Source organism: Aythya marila (genome assembly GCF_965140915.1).
Source record: "Aythya marila genome assembly, chromosome: 1".
Classification (NCBI taxonomy): Eukaryota; Metazoa; Chordata; class Aves; order Anseriformes; family Anatidae; genus Aythya; species Aythya marila.
The window spans coordinates 121611446-121632206 of record NC_139042.1 but is presented as its reverse complement, the minus strand read 5'-3'; the positions used below and the strand labels follow the sequence as shown (position 1 = coordinate 121632206).

General features: G+C 48.6%; 1 protein-coding gene across 1 annotated transcript in view; it reads left to right on the top strand.

Moving 5' to 3' along the window:
- Positions 1 to 5772: 5772 nt before the first annotated feature.
- ARHGAP31 (Rho GTPase activating protein 31) overlaps positions 5773 to 20761 on the top strand; it is a 60065-nt gene continuing 45076 nt past the window's right edge. Inside the window, exon 1 of the mRNA XM_082774402.1 lies at positions 5773 to 6725. Coding sequence (XP_082630528.1) covers positions 6626 to 6725 — 100 coding nt within the window. The 5' untranslated portion in view covers positions 5773 to 6625. The remainder of the gene's footprint in view (positions 6726 to 20761) is intronic.

The following is a 20761-nucleotide window of genomic DNA, read 5'->3' as shown; positions in this document are numbered from 1 at the left end:
GTAGGATTCAAGCTAAATAATGCTGTTGACACCACTGCAGGACTGGTGACATTTCCAAGAGCAGAGGAAAAGAATAAAGCAAGCGTGCCAAAGAAGTTTAATAAATCCAACAAAACCTGGCAGATCCTCCCAGAAAACACCTCCTGATAAAACAGCCAAGGCCCAGGTAAGGAAATGTTAAAGAAGAGAAGTGCCTTTCCCTAATGGAGAATATGGAGACCTTTAATATTATATATCCTGAGAGAGGGGACACACAAATCTCAGACAGAAGAAATCTCCCCACTTAGCTGATTTCCCCGCTCAGTACTGTCAGCATCTGGGAGCACAACAGACGGTTAAGTTGTTTTTCTACTTAGCCCAGGCACATGCCTGACCGTGAAGAGGGATGTGGTGCAAGGCAGGAAGAGAAAGCCTAGAAGGGAGAGAGGATATGGTCAGCCTTGCAGAGAAAACAATAGGAGATCATTTGTACAGGCCCACCAGTACGTTTCCTACAGGGACTTAGACCAGAGCGTAGAAATAAGAAACAACAACTGCGCTGGAGCCTGCCACTTGCAAGAACACCTGGCTTTGCCTGCCACAGCTGCTAGCACTCTACCCATCACAGCTGACAGCCCTCTCGCAGAGGTGTTTGCAGGGGGGACACATAGCTTTTGAAAACTTGTGCTTCCTCTCTCCCCGCTTCCTGCCTCAAACCCTGTTCTGCCTTGCTGAGGACAGAAGGAAGAGAGGTAGCAGTCTGTCCTAGCTGGAGACCATCATCATAGATGACAGTTCTTCGTAGGAACTCTTCCTTGGCATGCTGGACATTCAGGAAAAATACAAGGAGTCCTAGCTGAAAGCTTGTGCTAAAACAAGACGTAACTCTCTCAGGGAAAATGTATTTCTCTCAAGTGATCATGAAAAGACCCCAGAATAAAAGTCAGGTTTTAACTGACTTCTAAGAATAGCTCGTAACAGTCGAGCTTTTATCTCTAAAATAGTGAACGTCCTGAGCTATATTTTATTTCAACAAATAAGGTATTACAAAACAGTCCTTATCTTCTACAGAAAGTGATCAAAACAGATTATCGCTTGAGTGAACACCTAGATAAACTCATTTCTTTCCTCCCTCCCAGCTTAGTCCTTGTAATTGAGACTTTTTCACAGTCCTCAGCTTATCATCACCATTAAAATAAAGCAACTGTAACAGACTGCTGGTTTTGTGGTTAACCCACAACTTCTTTCTCCCAGGGCAACAAGATTGGCAGACCTTTTCATAAGAGACAGACATTTCAAAGTGGAGATATAGGCAGTGGAGGGGGTGGTGGTGTCAGTGTCCTCTGAGAGGCTGGGAGCTGGGCTAATCAGAAGTTACACACTTGGGGACCTTTATAGCATACTAGCAATGCTGTTGGTTGGTAGAACTGAAAGTAGGAGAGACTAAATAGTTTCTCTTTCAGTGATTTAGGCCTCTGGTTCAACAGATTTCTCATTTCTGCCAGAACAATGACTATAGGATAAAGGGTCAGGGAAACTCCAGCAAAACCAGTGGGGTGCAAATGTGGAGGAACAGATACTGAAAATCTTCTGTTCTGCTTTAGGCTGTGGTAGTATAGCAGCTGGACATAGCGACTAAGGAAAGGGTGTCTGAAGTGATAGATCTCCTCAGGATTTTCTTCCCCTGTTACGTTTTCTCAGCTCCTAGAGATGCTGACTGTGCTTGAGAATCCTGGTTATCACCTGTCTTCACAGGCTGATAAGACTTGGGGAGCAAAGAATAGAAATTACAGTCTCAAGTATTTCCCACATTCATAGGTGTTGTTGGCTTTTTACTTTGCTATAGTTAATAAAAATAATTGTTTTAAGCGAGTTGTTTAATTCCCGTAGGCCTCTTTGGTTACCTGGTCAGGGGGAAAAAGTGAGACCAAAAAACTTTCCCAGTTTGGTGGGAGTGCTTATTCCTGCAAGTTGCATTGAGGCAATGTATTGAAGAATCATCTCTCTCTACGATGTGCTGTCTTGCTCGTACTCAGCACAGAGATGCCAGCTGCCTCTTCCGTGTTATCCAAAAGGTTGCTGGCAAGATGCTCATGAAAGGGCCTGTGTGAGCTTGGAACGGCTCCATGGTGTGAGGTTTGTGGCCGTCCTGCCTCACCAAATGGGTCATCTCATTGGTTAGATGCATGAAGAGGGCTCAGAGCACGCCTCTGAGATGAAGGAAGCCTTTGCTAGCTGTGCGGCTGGTCTGGACGAGGTTTTCTCTGAATGTTTGCTCTCTAATACTATTGCATATTATTGCACTATCAATGGAGTTTTACACTGGGAAACATAAAGTCTTCCTAGAATGGTTTTTATATTGTTTAAACAAAGAATAATTAGAATCCCCTGTCAAGAATTAGAGTTCCTCTGTGCTAGATGTTGCACAAACACAGAATTAAACAACCATTCAGACAAGTTTTGTCTGAGCAAGGGAAGACAGATACGTTCTTCACCTCTTTTTCTGTGCACAAGACACCTCTGACGTGACTGTGGACACTGGGAGAAGGCTGCCTGGTTAAAAATGTAGTAGCATGTAGTAGCATAGTCGGTAACCAAATATTGAGGTATTAAGCTAATTCAGGGGATCAGTAGGTGTCTCCTTTGTTTGTAGGTGAGGTGCTAGTACCTTCCTAATAGCAACAAAGTGCTGGGAGACCTGTTGCATGGACACACGAAAGGAGGTGGGTCAGTTTGTGGAGCAAGAGGGTCCTTTGGGAGGTGGGAAGGTGAGAACTGGGGGAAACAGGACTTGTGACTGGGAGGGGGGGGTGTTCGGAACCGGGAGTGGTGGTTCTCCTGTGATGAGAGGAGCCCCAAATTTGTAGTCCGATGGACACTCAGAGAAATGAAAGCCTCCACGCCAGGCTTTAGGCTTCACAATACGATGGGAGTAGGCAGGAAACGGGGACGGAGAGGGGCAGGGGAGGAAAGAGAGTATGCGGAGGGGCGGGGAGGGAGGTTGAACTGGCATGTCAGGGTCTAACAATGACCCGTCTGTGTCAGGAAAACAGTCCTACTCGGCAGGGCTATTTTTAGGGGAACCCACCCCCCCAACAGTTCTTCCATTCCCCCCCCCGCCCCCAGCCGATCCTTTGTGCTGAGTGGCGCCTGGCAGGTCGGTGGAGATTTCAAAGCCATGGGCAGGGAAGAGCTCCACACAACGACGGAAATGCAGCTGGGAGGGGAGAGGTGGGTGCACAGAAATAGCCCTTGTGACACCTCTGGTGCAGCCCCAGGCCCGCAGGAGCCTCATGGCCTCATGGCCAAGGCTCTTCCCAAGGCTCTCCGTCTGATTCTGGGGCCATGGATACCCCACCTGTGGGAACAAGGAGGACTACATGGTCATTACCCATGCTATTTTCATTTGCACACAAACGCTTCTCTCTCTTCTCTTCTCTTCTCTTCTCTTCTCTTCTCTTCTCTTCTCTTCTCTTCTCTTCTCTTCTCTTCTCTTCTCTTCTCTTCTCTTCTCTTCTCTTCTCTTCTCTTCTCTTCTCTTCTCTTCTCTTCTCTTCTCTTCTCTTCTCTTCTCTTCTCTTCTCTTCTCTTCTCTTCTCTTCTCTTCTCTTCTCTTCTCTTCTCTTCTCTTCTCTTCTCTTCTCAAAAAATTCCCCCTTCTTTTCCAACTGCTTCAGCTTTAAACTACTTTTTCCTTTCCATACGTCTGGCCCAAGCACTTTTCCTCTCTGGCTTTGCATGTCCTCATCAGAGAAAACTTTTCCAGGAGGCACACTGACATCTTAACCCCATGGCTCACCCCTGCTATTGCAGAGACTTTCCTGCCTTCCAGGCCATGCAAATCCAGACTTCTTATTTTTAACTCTGTGGAGGAGAATATCGCCCCTTTCCCTCAGAAAAATCCCCTGGCTCAGCACTGATTCCAGGCTGTGATATGAAGTGCTTTGTTTGTAAAGCCTCTCTTGTTTGGTTCTCCCTCACCTTGCCTGACCTCCTCCTCCTCCTCCTCCTCTCAGCCTGGGCTCCCTGGGCAATCCTCTGTGTCCTCATGCTGAACCTTGTCGTGGTGCAGCACATGCCACCCCTTCATCCCAGCCTCTTCTGGAGTTCCTCACTCCTCACAGGGCCTCTTTCACCCCATCCACCACGCTGTTTTGGACTTTGAATAAGGCGTGGTGGCTCATGGTGGTGAAGCCGCCCCCGCCCGCTGGAGTGGAGCTGGGGCTGAGCATCACAGAGAGTGATGCTGATCACAGAGAGTGGGGCTGATGTGGGCAGGAGGACATGCTTTCCACCCAAAGGGGTAAGGAGATGGGTTTCTGTTCCTACTGAAGGTGGCCAGCCACCCGGGTGGTAGAGGACAGCCAGGAGGCACTGTGGCAAGCGATGGGTTTGGCAGAGTGCCGTTAAGGGGAAGGATCCCAACCCAACACTGAGGTGCCGTGAGAAGCCCAGGATAAATTAATATCAGTTTTAATTGTTGTATGGGCACAGAGGGTTCCCCAAAACAGCTGTCGGTCTGGTCAAAAGAGCTCAGTCTTCCCTCTTAGCTTGGGAGAAGGAACAGGACGCTGGGGGCCCACAGACCAGCCATCTCTCTGATACCCTTCTGTAAATCATCTTCCCATCAGCCATCGCGCTATAAAATGAGGATAATGGCAATAATTGCAAAGATAAGCTGCACAATAGGAGTTATAATTGCTCAAGGTCCTTCACTAGGGCTCGTGGTGTTTTTTCTCGTATGTGACGTGATAACATTCAACCCTTCTGAGGAAAAAGAAAAAAAAAAGTCACCCTACCAAGGCGACAGAACCTGAATGGCTTTTGACAGCAGAAGGATTGCAACGAGGCTTGATTTATCTGAAAATCTTTGTTAAAATAAAAGAGTGTGGGTCTGTGGTGGGAGGCAGGTTTTCTGTGCTGGTAGGAGCTGAGGCAGGACAGAGGTTGAGGGAGTCCTTTGCCCCGTTTCCTGGCCATTTTTCCTCCAAACCAAAGCTCTTTGGTCAGAATATGACTCATTTTTGGTGAAAAGCTGCAAGGTCCAGTTTTCGCTTGTTTGTTTATTTCACTGAGACCCACGGACTGACAAGTGGCGTGTGGCAAGAGGTGGCAGTGAAGTGTTGGCAGAGCTAAGCTTGCCTCCTGCAAAGAAGCGTGTAGCCCACAGGCATTCCCAGCTCTGGAAGGAGGCCTGAGTTTCTGGAATAAAAAATATGGAGAAGGGTCAAGGGACTGCCCTCATGAGCAGAGATGTGTGTAGGGTAGGGTATAGAGGTGTGTGGGGAGGGCGGGTATCGAGGCTGAGGGAAAGCCCATCCAATTTTCTTTCTTGCCACCACTGGGGGATTGCTGTCCCTTGCCTCCTAACCCTTTCTTTGGCAGAGGGCAGCCTTTTCTGGGATCTGACTTCACAGCACGGGAACCTCAGTGCCCGGATGGCATCTGTTTCTGTTTGCCGGGCGGGGAGCTGGGGAGGAGGGAGCTGAGGGCTTCCCGCCTCCCCCCTCTTCAGTTTTCCAACTTTCTGCCCCCGTCTCACGCTTTGCCAGCCCCAGCCCATGCCCCTGAGGGGACAGAGCCACGGTGGAGGGATGCCTTGGGATGGAGGAACCAGCCAGCAGAGGCAGAGACCTCCTGAAGCAGCTCCTGGCCTCCCTCCTCCTTCTCTGGCCCTTCCTTGGGCCTTTCCAGGGCTGAGCCCTGGCAGCGCAGGAAGCGCCCGACCGCAGGGCTGGGAGAGCCGTGATTTCCTCTGGCGGCCCGTTATCTGCCCACGGGCAGGGAAGGCTTCCCCTCTTCCTCCCCCCCGTCCCCCAAACTCCTCTCTCCGCCTCCCCTCAGCCTCTTGCGCACAAACGCAATTTACTGCCAAAAAAAAGTCCTCCCCCCCCTTACACCCCCCTCCACACACACACACACACACACACAGAGCTCCTCCTCGGCTAACTTCCTTTCAGCATTTTTTTGAGCTGGATAATCCTAGGATTTGTCAAAGGGGGGGAAAGGAGGGAGAGCGGGCGAGGGAGTCAGGACAGGAAGCTGGTTTCTCATTCCTCTCGCTGTCCGACGACGGCAGGAGGAGGGGAAGGGGGGGAGCCAGCGAGGAGCCTCGCACAGGCTCTTCCCCAGTCCCTTTCCACCAGCCCGCTGGAGCTCCCACTCTCCTCCGAAAGCTGGGAGAAGGAAGACCAGAGCGGGACGCCTGCGGCTGGCGGCGGCGACAGCCCGGCTGACGAAACCCAGAAGGGTGGCCGTGAAGGGTCCCGGGACAGCGCTGAGGAACAGACGTCCCCACCACCACCACCACCAGCACCATCTCGACAGCTCGGATGCTGGCACCCGTTCACCACAGGCTTCCCCTCGATGCGAAGCCTTCTGGGCTCGGGCTATGATCGCTGCTGCTGCCGGCTGGGGAGCCTCCTCACGCCCTGACCTTCCCCTGCTGCCAGAGCAGCCCAACATCTGGTGGGGATTAATGTTGATTTCTCCAGCCGGACGCCACACGGGACTCCCGATGCTACCCCCTGGAAGCGGGACACGGGCGGTGGTCTGAGGAGAAGAGACAGCTTTTTGCCTCCCAGCGTGAGGCCGGGGGGAGGGGGGCAAGGCAGGAGGGGGGCAAACCTCTTTTGGGACTAACCTCATGAAGAACAAGGGAGCCAAGCAGAAGCTCAAGAGGAAGGGAGCCGCAAGCGCGTTCGGCTGCGACCTGACGGAGCATCTGGAGAGCTCTGGGCAGGATGGTAAATGCCTCTTTATTCTCACTCTGGTTGTGGAAGAGCAGAGCGCGCGTCCTGTTTTGGGGTTTGTCTGTTTGCTCGTTCTCCGTCAGCATGACTGGAAACCGAACCTCTCCCAAGGGTGAGGGTTAAGCAACCTGGAGCTGTTTTATCTGTGGGAAGTGGAGTCACTGCCCAGGCACTCGCAATGAATGAACGAGCGGAGGATTGCTTTGGTGATGCGCCTGCATGCCCCTTGCATGAGTAGCAATGAGTGGGGAAAGGATGGGGACAGGGCTGTGTGAGTGGGAACAGACAGCCAAGCGTATGCTGTGCAACCCTCTCCCATCCCCTTGGCCTTGGGAGTGGGGGTAGCAGGCTTTTAGGGAGCTAGGCTTGGAAAGCAGAGAGTTGTCTCCTCCCAAACCCCAAAATCCTCACAAAGTCCATAAGAGGAGAGCATGGCAGGGCCTGTAGAGGGAAGCTGGGGATGTCCTATCTGCCCCTCCTTGACTCCAGGTCCCATATTGCCCTTTCGCTGCCGGACTGAGGCAGGACGGAGGCTGGGGATGGAGAACGGATGGGTGTGAGGTGCTGGGGGCAGCTGAGCTAATATTTTCAGTACCCTGCCTGTTATCTTTCCCTCCTTGCCTCCTCCCCCTGACCTCCGTGCCCCCAGATATCGGATGGGAACGCGGTAGCTCAGCCAAGAGATAACAGTGATAAGATCAGAGGGTCCCAGGCTTGAAGTGATCAGTCGCGGGTGCAGGAAGGAGCACAAGATTTTTTTTTCTGAAAGAGGGTTGGAGGATAAGAGAAGCAGCTGAGAGTTTGGCTTGCAGAAAGACCGGCAGTTTAGGAAGAGGAAAAATAAATAAGCGCCTGTTCCCATCCCTGCTGTTAGCACTGTGTGCCAGTCAGAGTTAACTAACTTTTACCAAAGCCAGGCTACTCAGAGCAAAAAAAGCTTCCAGCAGCAATGTCAGCTTTGTATGGGGAGGGCTGTACAATCAGGTCTTTCATTTGCTGATGAGCATGGCTGATGAAGTGCAGTGTGGAAGTACAGTGGCAGAGGGATGGACTGCTTAGCAGCAGCCCTTTCCACTGCACAGGGAGGAGGACAGTGCATATATCACTAAGATAAAATGTTATATATGTGCACTTATTTAGGTATGGCGGAAAAATAGACATTCAATTTCATTGTGAGACGACAGTAACAATTACTATATCTTTTAACTTACATAGCCCTTAATGGCAACTGAGTCGAAACAGCCAAAGTAACAGACTTAATGAACTGATATCACTTTGCCAGCACAAGATGCAGTTAGATAAATTCCATTCATTGCTCACACGAGCTACCACAGCAGAGGAACAGCTTACAGCTGTTTACAGGGACACTAAAAACAACGCAGGGAAGGCAGGTACAGAGAGTATATTCAGCTGAAGCAGTGAGGGGGATTTTTAAGAGAGAAATGTAATTACTGCAGCTGAAATTTTGCAAAACCAGCAAGATTTATTACCAGAAATCCTATAGTCCTTTAAAATTGTTTTTGGGGCACAAGAAAGAAGGACATTGTCTTTAGTCTCATCTGTGGGATGGTTCACAGTTCCAACCTACTTAACTCTCTGCACTGAGGAGCACCGGGGGAGGACACGAAGTCCCTTTCCCTTTATACAGTGCTGCTGTTTGCTGAATAGCACATCCCGCTGCCCAGTGCTGTGGGATCCTGAAATGAAAGGCTCAATTGTTGTAGGTTTATTGGGAAGAGTGTAAGTTGTGTTGGTACAATTCAAACTGTTGGGATAGTGGGAGAAGAAGTCAGAGAACTGGAGATAACTTGTTTCTCTGCTAGTAGGGCTCTCAGGATCAGTAGGAATGTGACCAGCGTGGCCTCTTGAGAAGAAACTAGTGTTCAGATGTCACCAGGACATTGTAAATATGCAGCCTGTAACTGTGAAACAAAATCAGAAGAACAACCAGGGTGTGAGAGATGGTTGGTTTGAGGTTAAATTGTTCTGCTAAGAGCAGTTCTCAGTGACAAGCCAGCGCTCCTGCAAGCTGAGGCTGTGTCAGAGGTGTAAAGCAATAACTTTCTGACTGCTTTAGACTGTGCTCTGCGTTTAACTGGTGGGATGCTGGCTCTGGCTGTTCCCTACTTGGAAGCAGCGATGATACAAGACCGTTCATGGTAGCTGGCAGTGCTGAGGAGGGGTAGAGCGCTTTGGCTGCTGTCCAGGAAACGGTTTGCTGCAGAAAGCAGGTTCTAAAACGCACCCAGAAGGGTTAACTGGGAAAGAAGATGTGGCTGTAGGGACGGTCAGATTGGTTCTGCATTTGTGCTCAGGTGCTGCCCCGAAGTTCTGCTTTGTGTGGCGGGTCCTGCACTCACACAGACAAAGACAAACTGAGCCCCACACTGCTGGTGCTGGGGCAGAGATGGCAAGGGGAGCGGCTAACATAGACAATTCAATTTGCCTTTTTTTTTTTTTTTTTTTTTTTGATCTGGATTAATGCACAGCCGTTACAGTTAGGGGGTGCCGCACTACTCATGCGATGCTTCGTGGAGGCAATACACGCGTTGGGTCCCTGCATGCTTGCAGTCATAGAAGAGCAGCTTGTGTGCTCTGTATGGACCTTAGTCCCTGTGTCCTTGCCAAATTCCAGTGGAGAGAATTCTGTCCTGCTTAAGGTATCAGCATTTCCTCTCTTGTCATGTTAACTGTTTAATAACTTGCTACAGTCCTCATCAGAGATGTCTGTGTTTCAATGAAAGGTGGAAAGATCTCTCGGTCTCCCTTATCAGATGGCTGTACCCAGGGCTCAGTTGTCATAAGCTTTATATAAGGCAATAAAAGCTGTAGCAGAATTACAAAATATTTAGGAGCGGTGTAGACGTAAAGACTTCAGCAGGTACAGCAGGGTAGCTCAGGGGATTAAAAATCAGTGGTGATGGACAGGTAGATGTTTCTGTCTGGTGGTTTGAAGCCTGGCTGTGTTGGATTTACCATATTTCAAGGCAGCTCCTGTCATTGCTGCATTTGACCCTACTTGGCCTTTTCCTGCTGGCAGTCTCAACACAGAGGCTGGTTATGCTCCTTACAGAGGGAGACTGTTATCAGTGCTCCCAAGCATCTGAAGTCATGAGTCAGGCCACAAAAATCATGAGATAAAATAAAAAACGGTGCTGGGTTCTTTTACTGCGTTCTGTTTTCTGACATGTCAGTGTGCATCTGAGTTATGTTTTCAGGTCTTTCTGCTGGCTAGAAGCTTGGGGAAGAACTAGCAGCCCTTCCTCCCACAGACATTCCCAAACAATGTCTTGGATAGTAGTGAATTTGAGGAAAAGGTCCCATAGGCCATAAAAGACTGGTGACTGCAATACCAATGAGTAAAAGGCTTCTGATTTCATATGGTGCCTCTTCTGTCTCTGCCAGCATCGAATTCGCACATGGAGACAAGTGGTCTTCTTGACTGTGAAACCTTCACTAGAAAGCATGTTTGGGGCATGGGTAGGCACTCATGCAGGAGGAGGTTTGCACTAATGCCACCACTAAAACGTTTTATTGTGGCTGGAGTGTCTTAAAATGTTATAGCAGTGCAACGGAGCTAGTGGGTATTAACCCTGAATGGTTCATATTAGAGTTATATTTTAGCCTCTGGATAATCAGCCAGGTGTCCAGCAGAGAAAAGCAGATAGTGCTTCTGCTGAAGTTAATGAGAGCTGCATGTCAGGCCCCCAGCTCCTGTTGTAACAACAATATAAATGTATAGTGATGGGTGGGCCAGCAGAAAAGACAAGTCGCAAGGCTGTGTACAAACCTTAATTGAGGCAAGACAGTCTGCTCTGCTTAAGGGAACAGTCAGAAAGAGTAGCCTTGCTTCTGGTCATATCAAAGAATTGCTGTAAGAGGGGGCTGGAAAAGTCAAAGCTGTTAGAATGAGAGGAACCAAGTCAAAATGGAGCTTAATATTTCCAGTATTCCTAGTTTGGGAGATTCAGACTGGAGTATCAGGTATATAAGCAGGTACAACTTCCATGCTTTCTAAATGGAAATGGCCACAGCATCTATGAAACTTGGATTATGCTGGTAAAAGATGATCCAGCCTTTTACTTAGGAACCACTACTCATTCAGATCCACCTTTGCTTCATTTGCTTAGAGCCAGATGCATTTCCTTCAATTTTATTACAATGGCGTCTAGAGGCAGGGCAAGGGGGTGATACCATGATGGCAAAAGGCCAAATCTTGGATTAGACACCTTCTTCTCAACCTGCTGGTCAGCTCTGCATGCCTTAGCTTCCCCCATTTGCCAGAGAGTTAATTCTGCAGTTGCTGTACCACTCTGTGGTTTGTTCCACATCTGTTTCCTGCCTGATGTTGTCTGGTTGGGATGCAATGAGCTCAGCTTTTCCCCTTAACCCCCTCCCACACTCCCCACAGCTCCCTCGGTGATTCTCATCCTGAGCCTGTAGCACCCTAAGCACTTTCGTCCTCTTTGTCTGAGGCCGGTTATTGTCTTTATTTGTTGTTGAAATAGGGCTGCTTCGCTACAGGAGGCTCTCTTGTGCTCTCCTTCTCGCCATGGTAGAGCTCAGGGCTGGCCTGGAGGCAGGGGAGGGAAAGGGATTGGTGTTCTGCAGACATAGCACAGGGAGACATTATCAGCCTTTGCAGTGACTGCTTCTGCCTTCTCACAACTGCATTTGAATGAAAGAGTAAGAAAAGGTTTCATTTAGTGCTAGTGGTCTCACAGAAACATGGTGGTTCTGGCTGGTGCTAGTTCCCCGAACAAAATCTTAACTGCTGCAGTAGGTCAAGGATTGTCAAGCAATTCTGAGCAATAATCCAATGGTAATAGGCTTTGTACAAAGGAAAGGTGGCCCTTGAGGCCACCTTTTTTGGTCTGGTTTGGGACAGTCCCTTAGCATGCTGCCTGCTGCCTGGTTTTGATGCTCTGTACTTGATCACGAAGCTGCCTCTGCTCAGGCAGATGAGACCTGCCACTTGGGAAGAAAGTTTGCCTCGACGCCTCCCATCAGAGCCAATCCTTAAACCTGCTGCCCAGATGTGAAGCAGCTTTTCTGGTCCATGGGGCTTTCTTTCCTCACACTTGCACGTGCAGCTGAGTATGTCTGGGATAAGAGCATGCAAGGATGAGCATGGGGGCGTGCACAAGCCCAGAGCACATGTAAGCGTGTAGCAACCAGCATGTGCTTTCGCCTAACATAGCTGAACATCAAAGAGTTACCCAATGCCGCTGCGTGTATTTCTAGGCTCCTAAGTGGAATTAGATGCTGCAAACTTACACCACGAAAAAATAAGCATTTGTGATTACCTTCTTTTCTCCTTAAGCTGCTCTTCCTGTGTTGATGGATTGAAGTGAATGCATGCCCTTGCTTTTGGTTAGGTGATTTTGGTTAGCGATGCACGCAGAAAGTCCTGGGAGTCCTGGGAAAGCTGCTGGAGGATCATTAATGGCAGCGTGGAAGAAAAAGAGAAAAAGAGGAGGCCTTTTTTTAAAAAAAAAAGTCTCCTTGGAAAAATGAAAATGCCACATGCTCATTTAATCTGCTGCAGAATGAAGAGCTGCCCTCATCCCGCTCTCAAAATTAGAAACTGTGGCACTGGGGATTTCTCTCTCAAGAACTGATCTGAAAAGAAACCTTCTCTTTTTGGGGCCAGGTTTCTTTTAGCCCACATCAATTCCCTGACCCACCTCACGTCGGGTCTAGGCAAACACTTGTTGCCCTGCACAGGAGGAAGGGTCAGGAGCTGGGAGGAGAAGGGAACAAGAAAAGCCTTTTGGGCTGGCTTGAAAGGCAGTAGTCCTCTTCTTTCCTTGGACATGCAACTGCATCTGCTCTGTATTTCCCACTGCTGCTCCATGACTTGTGCTCTGTGGGGTCCGTTCCTGGCAGGAAACATGTAGCTTGTGTGGATTTTTAAGTCTACATCCCCTCATCTTTGTTTCAGGAGCCAGAGGGACAGTTGGTCTCTCACGTTTGGGGCTAAAGAAGGGGGGCTGCATTGTTATACAGTGAAGGAGAACCGTGGCAGAGGGGTCCTAAGAGCTGAGTGCATGAAGTGGAGGAGCTGGGCTGGGGTTACCACTTTGGGGTCTGCCAAGGCACGTGAAGGGCACAGAGAGGTGAGGCAGAGCGCTGCCAAGATGGATAGCAGAGGGGGAAAATTGTTAATAACACAGAGGTTGCTTTTTCTCCCCCCTGTTCTCACAAGCAGAGTGCCACCTTTTGGGTCCCAGATACCAGCCTCTATGGCAACAAAGTGAGAGCAATGAGACACTGGGAACAACGGGAGCAGGAGCCATCTGTCTGCTTCTGCTGCTCCACTGTTACTCCTTGCTTTGGACCATGTTTGTGTTACTTCCTCAATCTGTTTCTGGTTCCTGGGAGCTGTTTTATTTTTTTATTTTTTGTCACTGTGGCACAGTGTTGCTGCACTTAAGAATTCATGTTGCAGCTCCTTGTTCTGTATTGACTTTTCATTGCTAGCACCGTGTGATTAGCGGGGAGCTCTTTCACGCTGCCTCCTGCATTACGTTTCCCCTACCAAGCACTGCAGGAGGCACACGTGTCCTCTGCATGCACTAAGCCCCACTTTGATCTTGCCTTCTCCCCCATCCCCGGTGAAGAACAGCATGAATCACGTCGTGCCTGCAGATCCTAGATTAGAAAATGTATTTTGATTTAGCAAATGTTTTCTCTTTGTGGGGAATAGCTGATTTCATCTGGACATGGGGCACCAAGGACTAGGGACTTCAGTGCCTGTGATTTGACAACTTGCAAAGGCTCAAGCAAATAAAATACCTGCAATGGATGAAATGCTGGCACTGCACAAGGTGGATGTACAGCACAGGCTGTTGTAAGTGTGGCAAACAAGTAGGTTGAGTGTCCCGGTACTCAGATACAGAGTTTCCAGCAGCTACCTCCAGTCCTGAGCTACCATCAGGGGCCTAAGGGCATGCGGGGCTTTGACAGGGAAACCTGCTTGTGGACATGATGCTTAGGGTTTAGTGGTGGATGACATGGTAGTGTTAGGTTGATGGTTGGGCTTGCTTTTAAGTGTCTTTTCCAACCTAAATGATTCTATGATTCTAGGTACTTATTAGAATATCAAGGCTGCTGACTGGCTCCACTGACGGTTGTTTTAAGGGCAACTAAAGTGTCCATCTATATTCCATCAATTCCCAGAGCCTCAAGACCCAATTATCCTTTGTTCTTATGCCAGAGCCTTCAATTTCTCCTCCGATAACTTCAGTGGACATGTTTTGCATCGTCAACAAAAAATTCTGCAGCATGTTTACAATGGACACAGACAGAACAGAGTAACATAAATTTAATTTAGTGTTAAATCAAATAATGTGGGGCAACTGTGCTGACTGTATTATTAACTTTCCTACTTAATGCAATAATGTAACCCTCTGTTTTCTGTATTTCTCTGAAGCTGCAAGCAGACTTTCTGGTCTTCTGCACCAGAGTGACTGAAGATAGGAAAGAACTTAACATGGGCCTTGGGACCTAGCGTGCTGTCAGATGTATAGACCCTTGTATATAATGAAGTTAAAAACACTGTTACTGAACTTCCCACTTACTAGAGTGTTAAATCAATGCAGTTACTGTGTGTGGAAGTGAGGAGTTCAGTCTCTACAACTACAGACCTTCTGGCGTCCACCACTTAAGTGGACAGGGAAGTCCCGGTCCTCTTCTGCCTCCTCCTGGAGATGGCTGCCCAGGACCATGTCCAGTTGAGTTTTGAATATCTCCACAGGTGGAGATTCCACAACCTCTCTGGCCAACCTGTGCCATCCTTGGAATTTGGCACAGTTAGATAAGTATTTCCTTGTGTTCAGATGGAATCTCATGGTTTTTAATTTGTGCCCATTGCCTCTTGGCATCCCAGTGGGCACCACTAAGAACGGCCTGTCTCCCTTTTCATCATTCCCTCCCTTCCATCAGGCATTTGTTAGAATTGATGAGATCCCTCTGGAGCCTTCTCTTCCCTATGCTGAACAGTGCCAGCTCTTTCAGCCTTTCCTCATGTGAGAGATGCTCTTCCTTAATCATCCCTGCGGCACTGAGCCGGACTCGCTCCGGTAAGTCCATGTCCTATCCTGGGGAGCCCAGAGCTGGACACAGCACTCCAGACATGATCTCAGCAGTGCTGAGTAGAGGGGAAGGATCACCTCCCTCGACCCACTGGTAATGCTCTTCACGGTTCTTCTAGCATCTTCTAGTAATGTACAGTTTCTGTCAGAACTTGGCCTCGGCAACCAAGGCCGGCAATTTCAGTAAGTAACTAACATGCAACTGAGACAGCATTGAGCGTCCTTTCTGCCCTGGTTAATGCTGAAAATGAATTATATTTTCATAAAGGGCCCCTGTTCTTTAATGGCTTCTGCAGTCTTGCTGCTGGCCAGCTCGAGCAACTTAATGTATGCTTTATATAACATGCTGATATGCTGCATTTCGTGAAATCTGTGCAGCACCTTGGCTTAATAAAGGCCTAAAAATAATGCTGCAAGGCAGCATGCTATTCTCAGGTGCTTAGATGGGTAGTCCTGCAGGCACCAAGCCAGGGACTCGTGGCCTGACTTCTCCCTTTGCTGTTGGCTGTGTTACGTGCCCTCCTCCAGCACGGGGACTGGGCAAGGCAGGGGGACATGCGTGTCCCCATGCAGGATGCTCAGCTGTGGCTGCTGCTCTCCAAAATATGCCCTGAGCAGCTGAGCAGGGTTCACAGCCATTTGACTCCACCTCCTCTCTGCCCTCTTCTACACTCAAGGCTCAGCTAACTAAATGCCTTTGGAAATGCTATTATCTCCCGTGCTCTCTGGGGCCAGGAGCAGCTTGAAGATTTATCATCTGGAACAGGAGGCTTCGTTTAGTTCTGTAAAGCACAGAACAGTTAAAGAAAGAATAAAAACTAAACCCCAAACCAAATGGAAAACTCCCTTTACAGCTCATGTCCTTTCTTTGCTCTTTCCCATCTGTGATGGTGTATGCATTTGTTTTTGTAATGTGATTGAATACGTGGCTAAATGGTTAGAGGAGATGTACCTACATCTCTAAAACAAGGGTTGAACAGCCAAAAGGCCAGGAGACATCCTTGCTATAATTAAGCTGTGTAACTTGCTTTCTGCAGACTGTAGACTAGAGAGTGGATCAGATTCCCCAGTACCACCTTCATTTAGAGAATATCACTGTGGTTTTCACCAGACACAGCGGCATCGGTGCTGCCTTTTTTTTCCTGAAAGGTGCTGACGTGCTCGCAAACTTCTCTAAATGTGGGATGCAGGGCCCAGAAGGCAGGGTGAGATCCAGGCCAGAGCCGTGCAAAGCTCACCGGCTCATCAAAAATGCTGATTTGGCAAAGAAAGGGAAGAAAGGGAGGGGTTTGTTTATCTGAATCTGAATATTTCAGATGGGATATTCTTGCTATTGTTAGTATTCTGCACTTGCCATCTCTAGCAGTGAATGTGACTGTCTGTCCCGTTGCAGACAGGCAGCTTGGCAGCCCAACAGGGCCAACCAGCACGTGGAAAAACACTTGCTCCGTGTGCACCTTGTGCTTGTTTTTCCATTCATCCTTCATTATGGTGCCGCAGTCACACCCCGGGAGGTTCAGAGGTGTGATCGGGCAGGATGAGCCCTCCTTCTGGACCCTGGTGTCTGCAACACAATCTGTGTGAAATAAATAAGCTGTCAGCAGGGCTGAATTGCTTTCTTACACAGAATTGGAGAGGGAAACAGCTTCACCACCTTGCTCTTTTTATCCTCCTAGTGTTCTCCGCTTGGTATTGCATTCGTCTTGCCCTTGCCCTGGTCAGGTAGTTTCAGATCCGTGAGAGGCTAAATGAGAACAAGCTCTCCTGTGAGATTTATTGCACCTTCTGCTTCTAATCAAGCCAGAAAAATAGAGCAACAGCCTTCCTTATATAATCCTGTTCTCTCCCTTCCCGTCCCTGCTGGAAACCAGAAGTACAACAAGGTAGAGGAATGCAGCAAAGAAAAGTTAAAACAAATGGTCTGGGACCTCTGAAGAGACAGTGGGGCTTGGCCTGGGGTGATGGCTCCGGGTCACAAGGAGGGTGTGGGGGATTCTCCCTCATCGCTAGCACTTTTGGTTCCCCTTACGTAGCTGCTTGCTTTTCATTTTTTTCTCCTTCCATTTCAATAGCTTCATTGCCAGGATGGCAATATGCATCTGTTGCCAAAGTCAATACATCAAGCGTCTGCGCCTAAGGCGGGCTTAAGAGCAGTAAATGGGAAGAGCTGTTTTTGATCTATTGACTCCATTATTCTTCCTTCCTGGCTCCATCACGAGCGTCAGTCACAAACTGCTGCCCGAGGTCTGCTGTGTAAAGCCACAAAAGGGATCCGAGCCAGGAAATTCTGTCCCAGATCCCAGCAAAAATTGGATCTGGGGTCCCATCTTGGACTTGCAGTGACCTGGATGAGACCCTCCTGTGGCTCTGTCCCCAGATCAGCCAGGCACAGGTGACCCAGGCTGGCAGGCAGCTCTCTGACACTGCTAACAAACCTGCTTCAGGGGCAGGGAAGGAACCAGCGTAATAAATACAAAGCAGGGTTAGGACTTCTAATTAGTCCTCATTTCTAGCCGGCTAAAATACCCATCTGTCACTCTGCTGCAATAATGAGATTTGAGAAGATTAACTGGATACTGCTCAGGCTCCTAAACATGGCAGCTAAATAAGCGTGCTGCTACTCAGCCCTAAGACCTGCTTGCAGCAACCACAGCCTAAGCAGGCTCATGTCTGGCTAGCGCTTGCATGGGAGTTACCCCAAAAAATCTGCTGCCAGCAAGGGCTGGGTGATTCAGGAGATGGCAAGCTCAGCATCAGCCAGTCAAGTTGTTGCCCTGGCATCTTTTCGGGAAATGTTGCCGTTTAGGTGCAGAGTAGGACAAGGGCACCAAACCTTTTGATGCTTTTTAAAAAGTTCTAGTTTATCTTTTATTTCTAAGGGATAGGGACCTTTTCACGTACCTACTTGCTGTGCCACGTCTTTCCCTTTCCAAAAGCAATTTGAGCTGGAGCTGTGATTTGTTTTTACTCAGTGTCCCGTACTGTCATGTAGTGCTGCTCTGCCCAGTTCAACAGCTGCCACCTCCCAGCCTAGAGTTGGGTGGAGTGAATCTTGTTTTTGCAGTTTGTGAAATATTTCAGGATGTAAGGCGCTCATTAAATTATTTATGTTAGCTCTTGGCCATTAAAGACAGACCTGAACTGCAGCTCTGGATCCCAGAGGCTTTTGAGGCTTGTCCTTGCCCTAACACACAATGGTTTGCTACTTTGGATTTTTTGTGCTTCTCTTATGACAGCTCTGAACTCACTGCAGGATGGTGGAAAGCTCTGGCAGGTGAACAAGGAGTGACAGCAAGGGTTTCCTTCATACAATTATATACCTATGAAAGGGTTTTCTTCATAAAATTAAATACTTATGAAGGAAATTTAAGTAAGAATAGGTTACAAAAAAAAAAAAAAAAGGAAAAGGAAAAAGAGGCACTAGACCAGGTTGCTCAAAGCCCTGGAAGTGTTCAAGGCCAGGTTGGATGGGGTTGTGAGGAACCTGGTCTGGTGGAAGGTGTCCCTGCCCATGGGAGGGGGTTGGAATTATATGGGCTTTGAGGTCCTTTCCAACCCAAACCATTCTGTGATTCTATGACATGCATGCGTTTGCTCTGGGAGAATGGGGAAAAATAAGGAAAATGTGCTCCTGCCCCTTGCCAAAGAATATTTGCAGAATATGAAACTCTTCTGTCCATCACGGGGGTGAGGGCCATCTCCGACGCCCTCCTTCAAGGGCAGCTTGCATGTTAATTAGCCCATCCAAATGAAACGAGCCTACAGCCCGACAGAGCCGTGATTCAGTGGCCAAACAATGTCCGATTATTCCATCCCGGGAGCACGGGGCCGGTCCCTGGCTTGTGGGCTTAGTGTGAACGAAGGCTGAGTTGCTCAGATCTGAGCTGGAGCTGCGTGGAGCAAGGGAGGTGGTGGTAGGACTCCCACCGGTGACACGCCACTGGCCATGGCAAGCTCTGCTCCCGCAGAGACACCTTAAGGAGAACGTGACAGCCATTTGCCAACTGATCCCTGCTGCTAGGAGATGGAGAAACAATCCAGCATCTATCTGAACTAGCAGTAGGGATTACCTAAACTGGAATTTAGCCAGGATGCTGTCTTGATTTCTGCTAATCTTGCAAAAAAAAAAAAAAAAGTGCTACAAAAACTTTCTGCAAGACTGCAACCTTCATTTTACAGACACCGGTTTAGGAGGGAGTCTCTGCAATAACACAGCTTTCTCTGCACGTTGTGGGACATGGTTCATTACTGGCTCATGGAAAGGACTGCCCTAGAAGTCACTGGCAGCAATTTCGATAGATTCTGGTTTTGGGATCAGGCCCAACCTTAGGTTATGGATAGAAACTAATGATAATGCATCCAAAGAAACAGCTGGGAGGGGGGAAGTGTGGCAGAGAAATGAAAAATTGACTGGAGGTAATGAACATGGAAAGGGAAAAAGGGCAAAGTCAGAATGGAGAAAACATGTGAGGAAATCCCAATATGCTTATGCTGAAGAAGGGCAAGGTTGGAAAAACTTGCCTGGGAACAAAACCAACCATATCAGAGCAACTGGAGACTGCCAGCAAATAAGAGAAGAGAGAGAACCGTAAGTGGGTGCAAGATTCAGAGTCCTGGCACTTGTGTAGTAGGGGTAGAACAGATGAGGAGAGGCTTTTCTGAGTACAAGCAGCCAGGAATAGCATTCAGCAGCAGCAGTGGTCAGTGAAGGAAAACGCTCACAGCACCAACAGCTCTTCTTATCCCACACTCCTCTTCCAGCTTCTTACCCAAAACTGAGTCAGTGTGAGAGATGAGGGAATTATTTCTGGCTCCTTCCAACCCCTGAAACAAGCTTGGTTTTGGAAAGTGTGAGAAGTTGCCATTGAGTTCCTACATTGCCAGGGATGCAGTTTTTCATCAGCTAACTACATTTTTTCATTCTCCCTTTGGTGCCTAATTGATTTTAAAATGAGCTTCATTCTCTGAACGGTTCCAGAGTCTATGGGTGTGAGCAGCAGCAGCTTTGTCTCGCTTGGGTGAGCTTGCAATACTTAATGTTTAAACGTGCTCAGCTTTGTCACATCAGCTTCCTTCGCTTTGGAAGCCTGTGCTATGGTGCTCTGAATCAAAACGTCTCCAGCTTCACAGTCTTCAACAAGTTTCTGCTTTTAGATCGTGCGGTTTGTCCCCCTTTGAGGTGACAGGCTGCTTGTGCAGGGAGACGAAGGCAGCCTGGTGTTTTTTTTCGGTTCTGAAACCCTCCAGCCTTATACAAACATCAGGATACAGGTCTTGGCCCAAAGCCTCTGCCACAGCAGAGAACTGCAAAGGCAACGAGATGATTGACTTATACGGCAGTACCAGAGCTATCAAAATGTAAGGAAGTTTGATTAAGTATGATCTCAACGCCCTTTTCCTGCAACACCCCTTCTTGTGTTTGCAATGTGTTTATTAGTGCCTCAAAGCCCTTAGTACAGCAAGATCCAGCAGTCAGAAAGACAAAAGAAACACAGCCCAGAACAGCAACTCCTTGGCATTCGCCTTTGAAGAAACATAGAGCATTAAAGGATTTTTTTTTTTTTTTCTTACTTCCTCTTTCCTTGCTTCCCCCAATCTTTGTTATTCCCGGCGACGACTGCATTTATTTATTTGCCTCTTCCCAAACCGCTGGACAGACGGGGGCTCCGTCAGAGAGTGGTCTAGCCCTGCTGCTGGAGAGGGCAAAACAATGGGGCTTTAATCCGGGCGCCTCCAGCAGCCGCCACTGGCCAGAGGTTTCTCTGGGTTCCCAACACGGAACAGTCGCCTCTTTCATGAAGCGCCTGTGGGATGAGCCCAGGATTGCTACACCCAAAGCATTTCCATGCTGCAACGGCTCTCCGAAATGAAATGCTGCCGAGAACACCGCCTGCAACGCCCCGAGCTACTGGGATGTCCAGTGTGAGAGCCTCT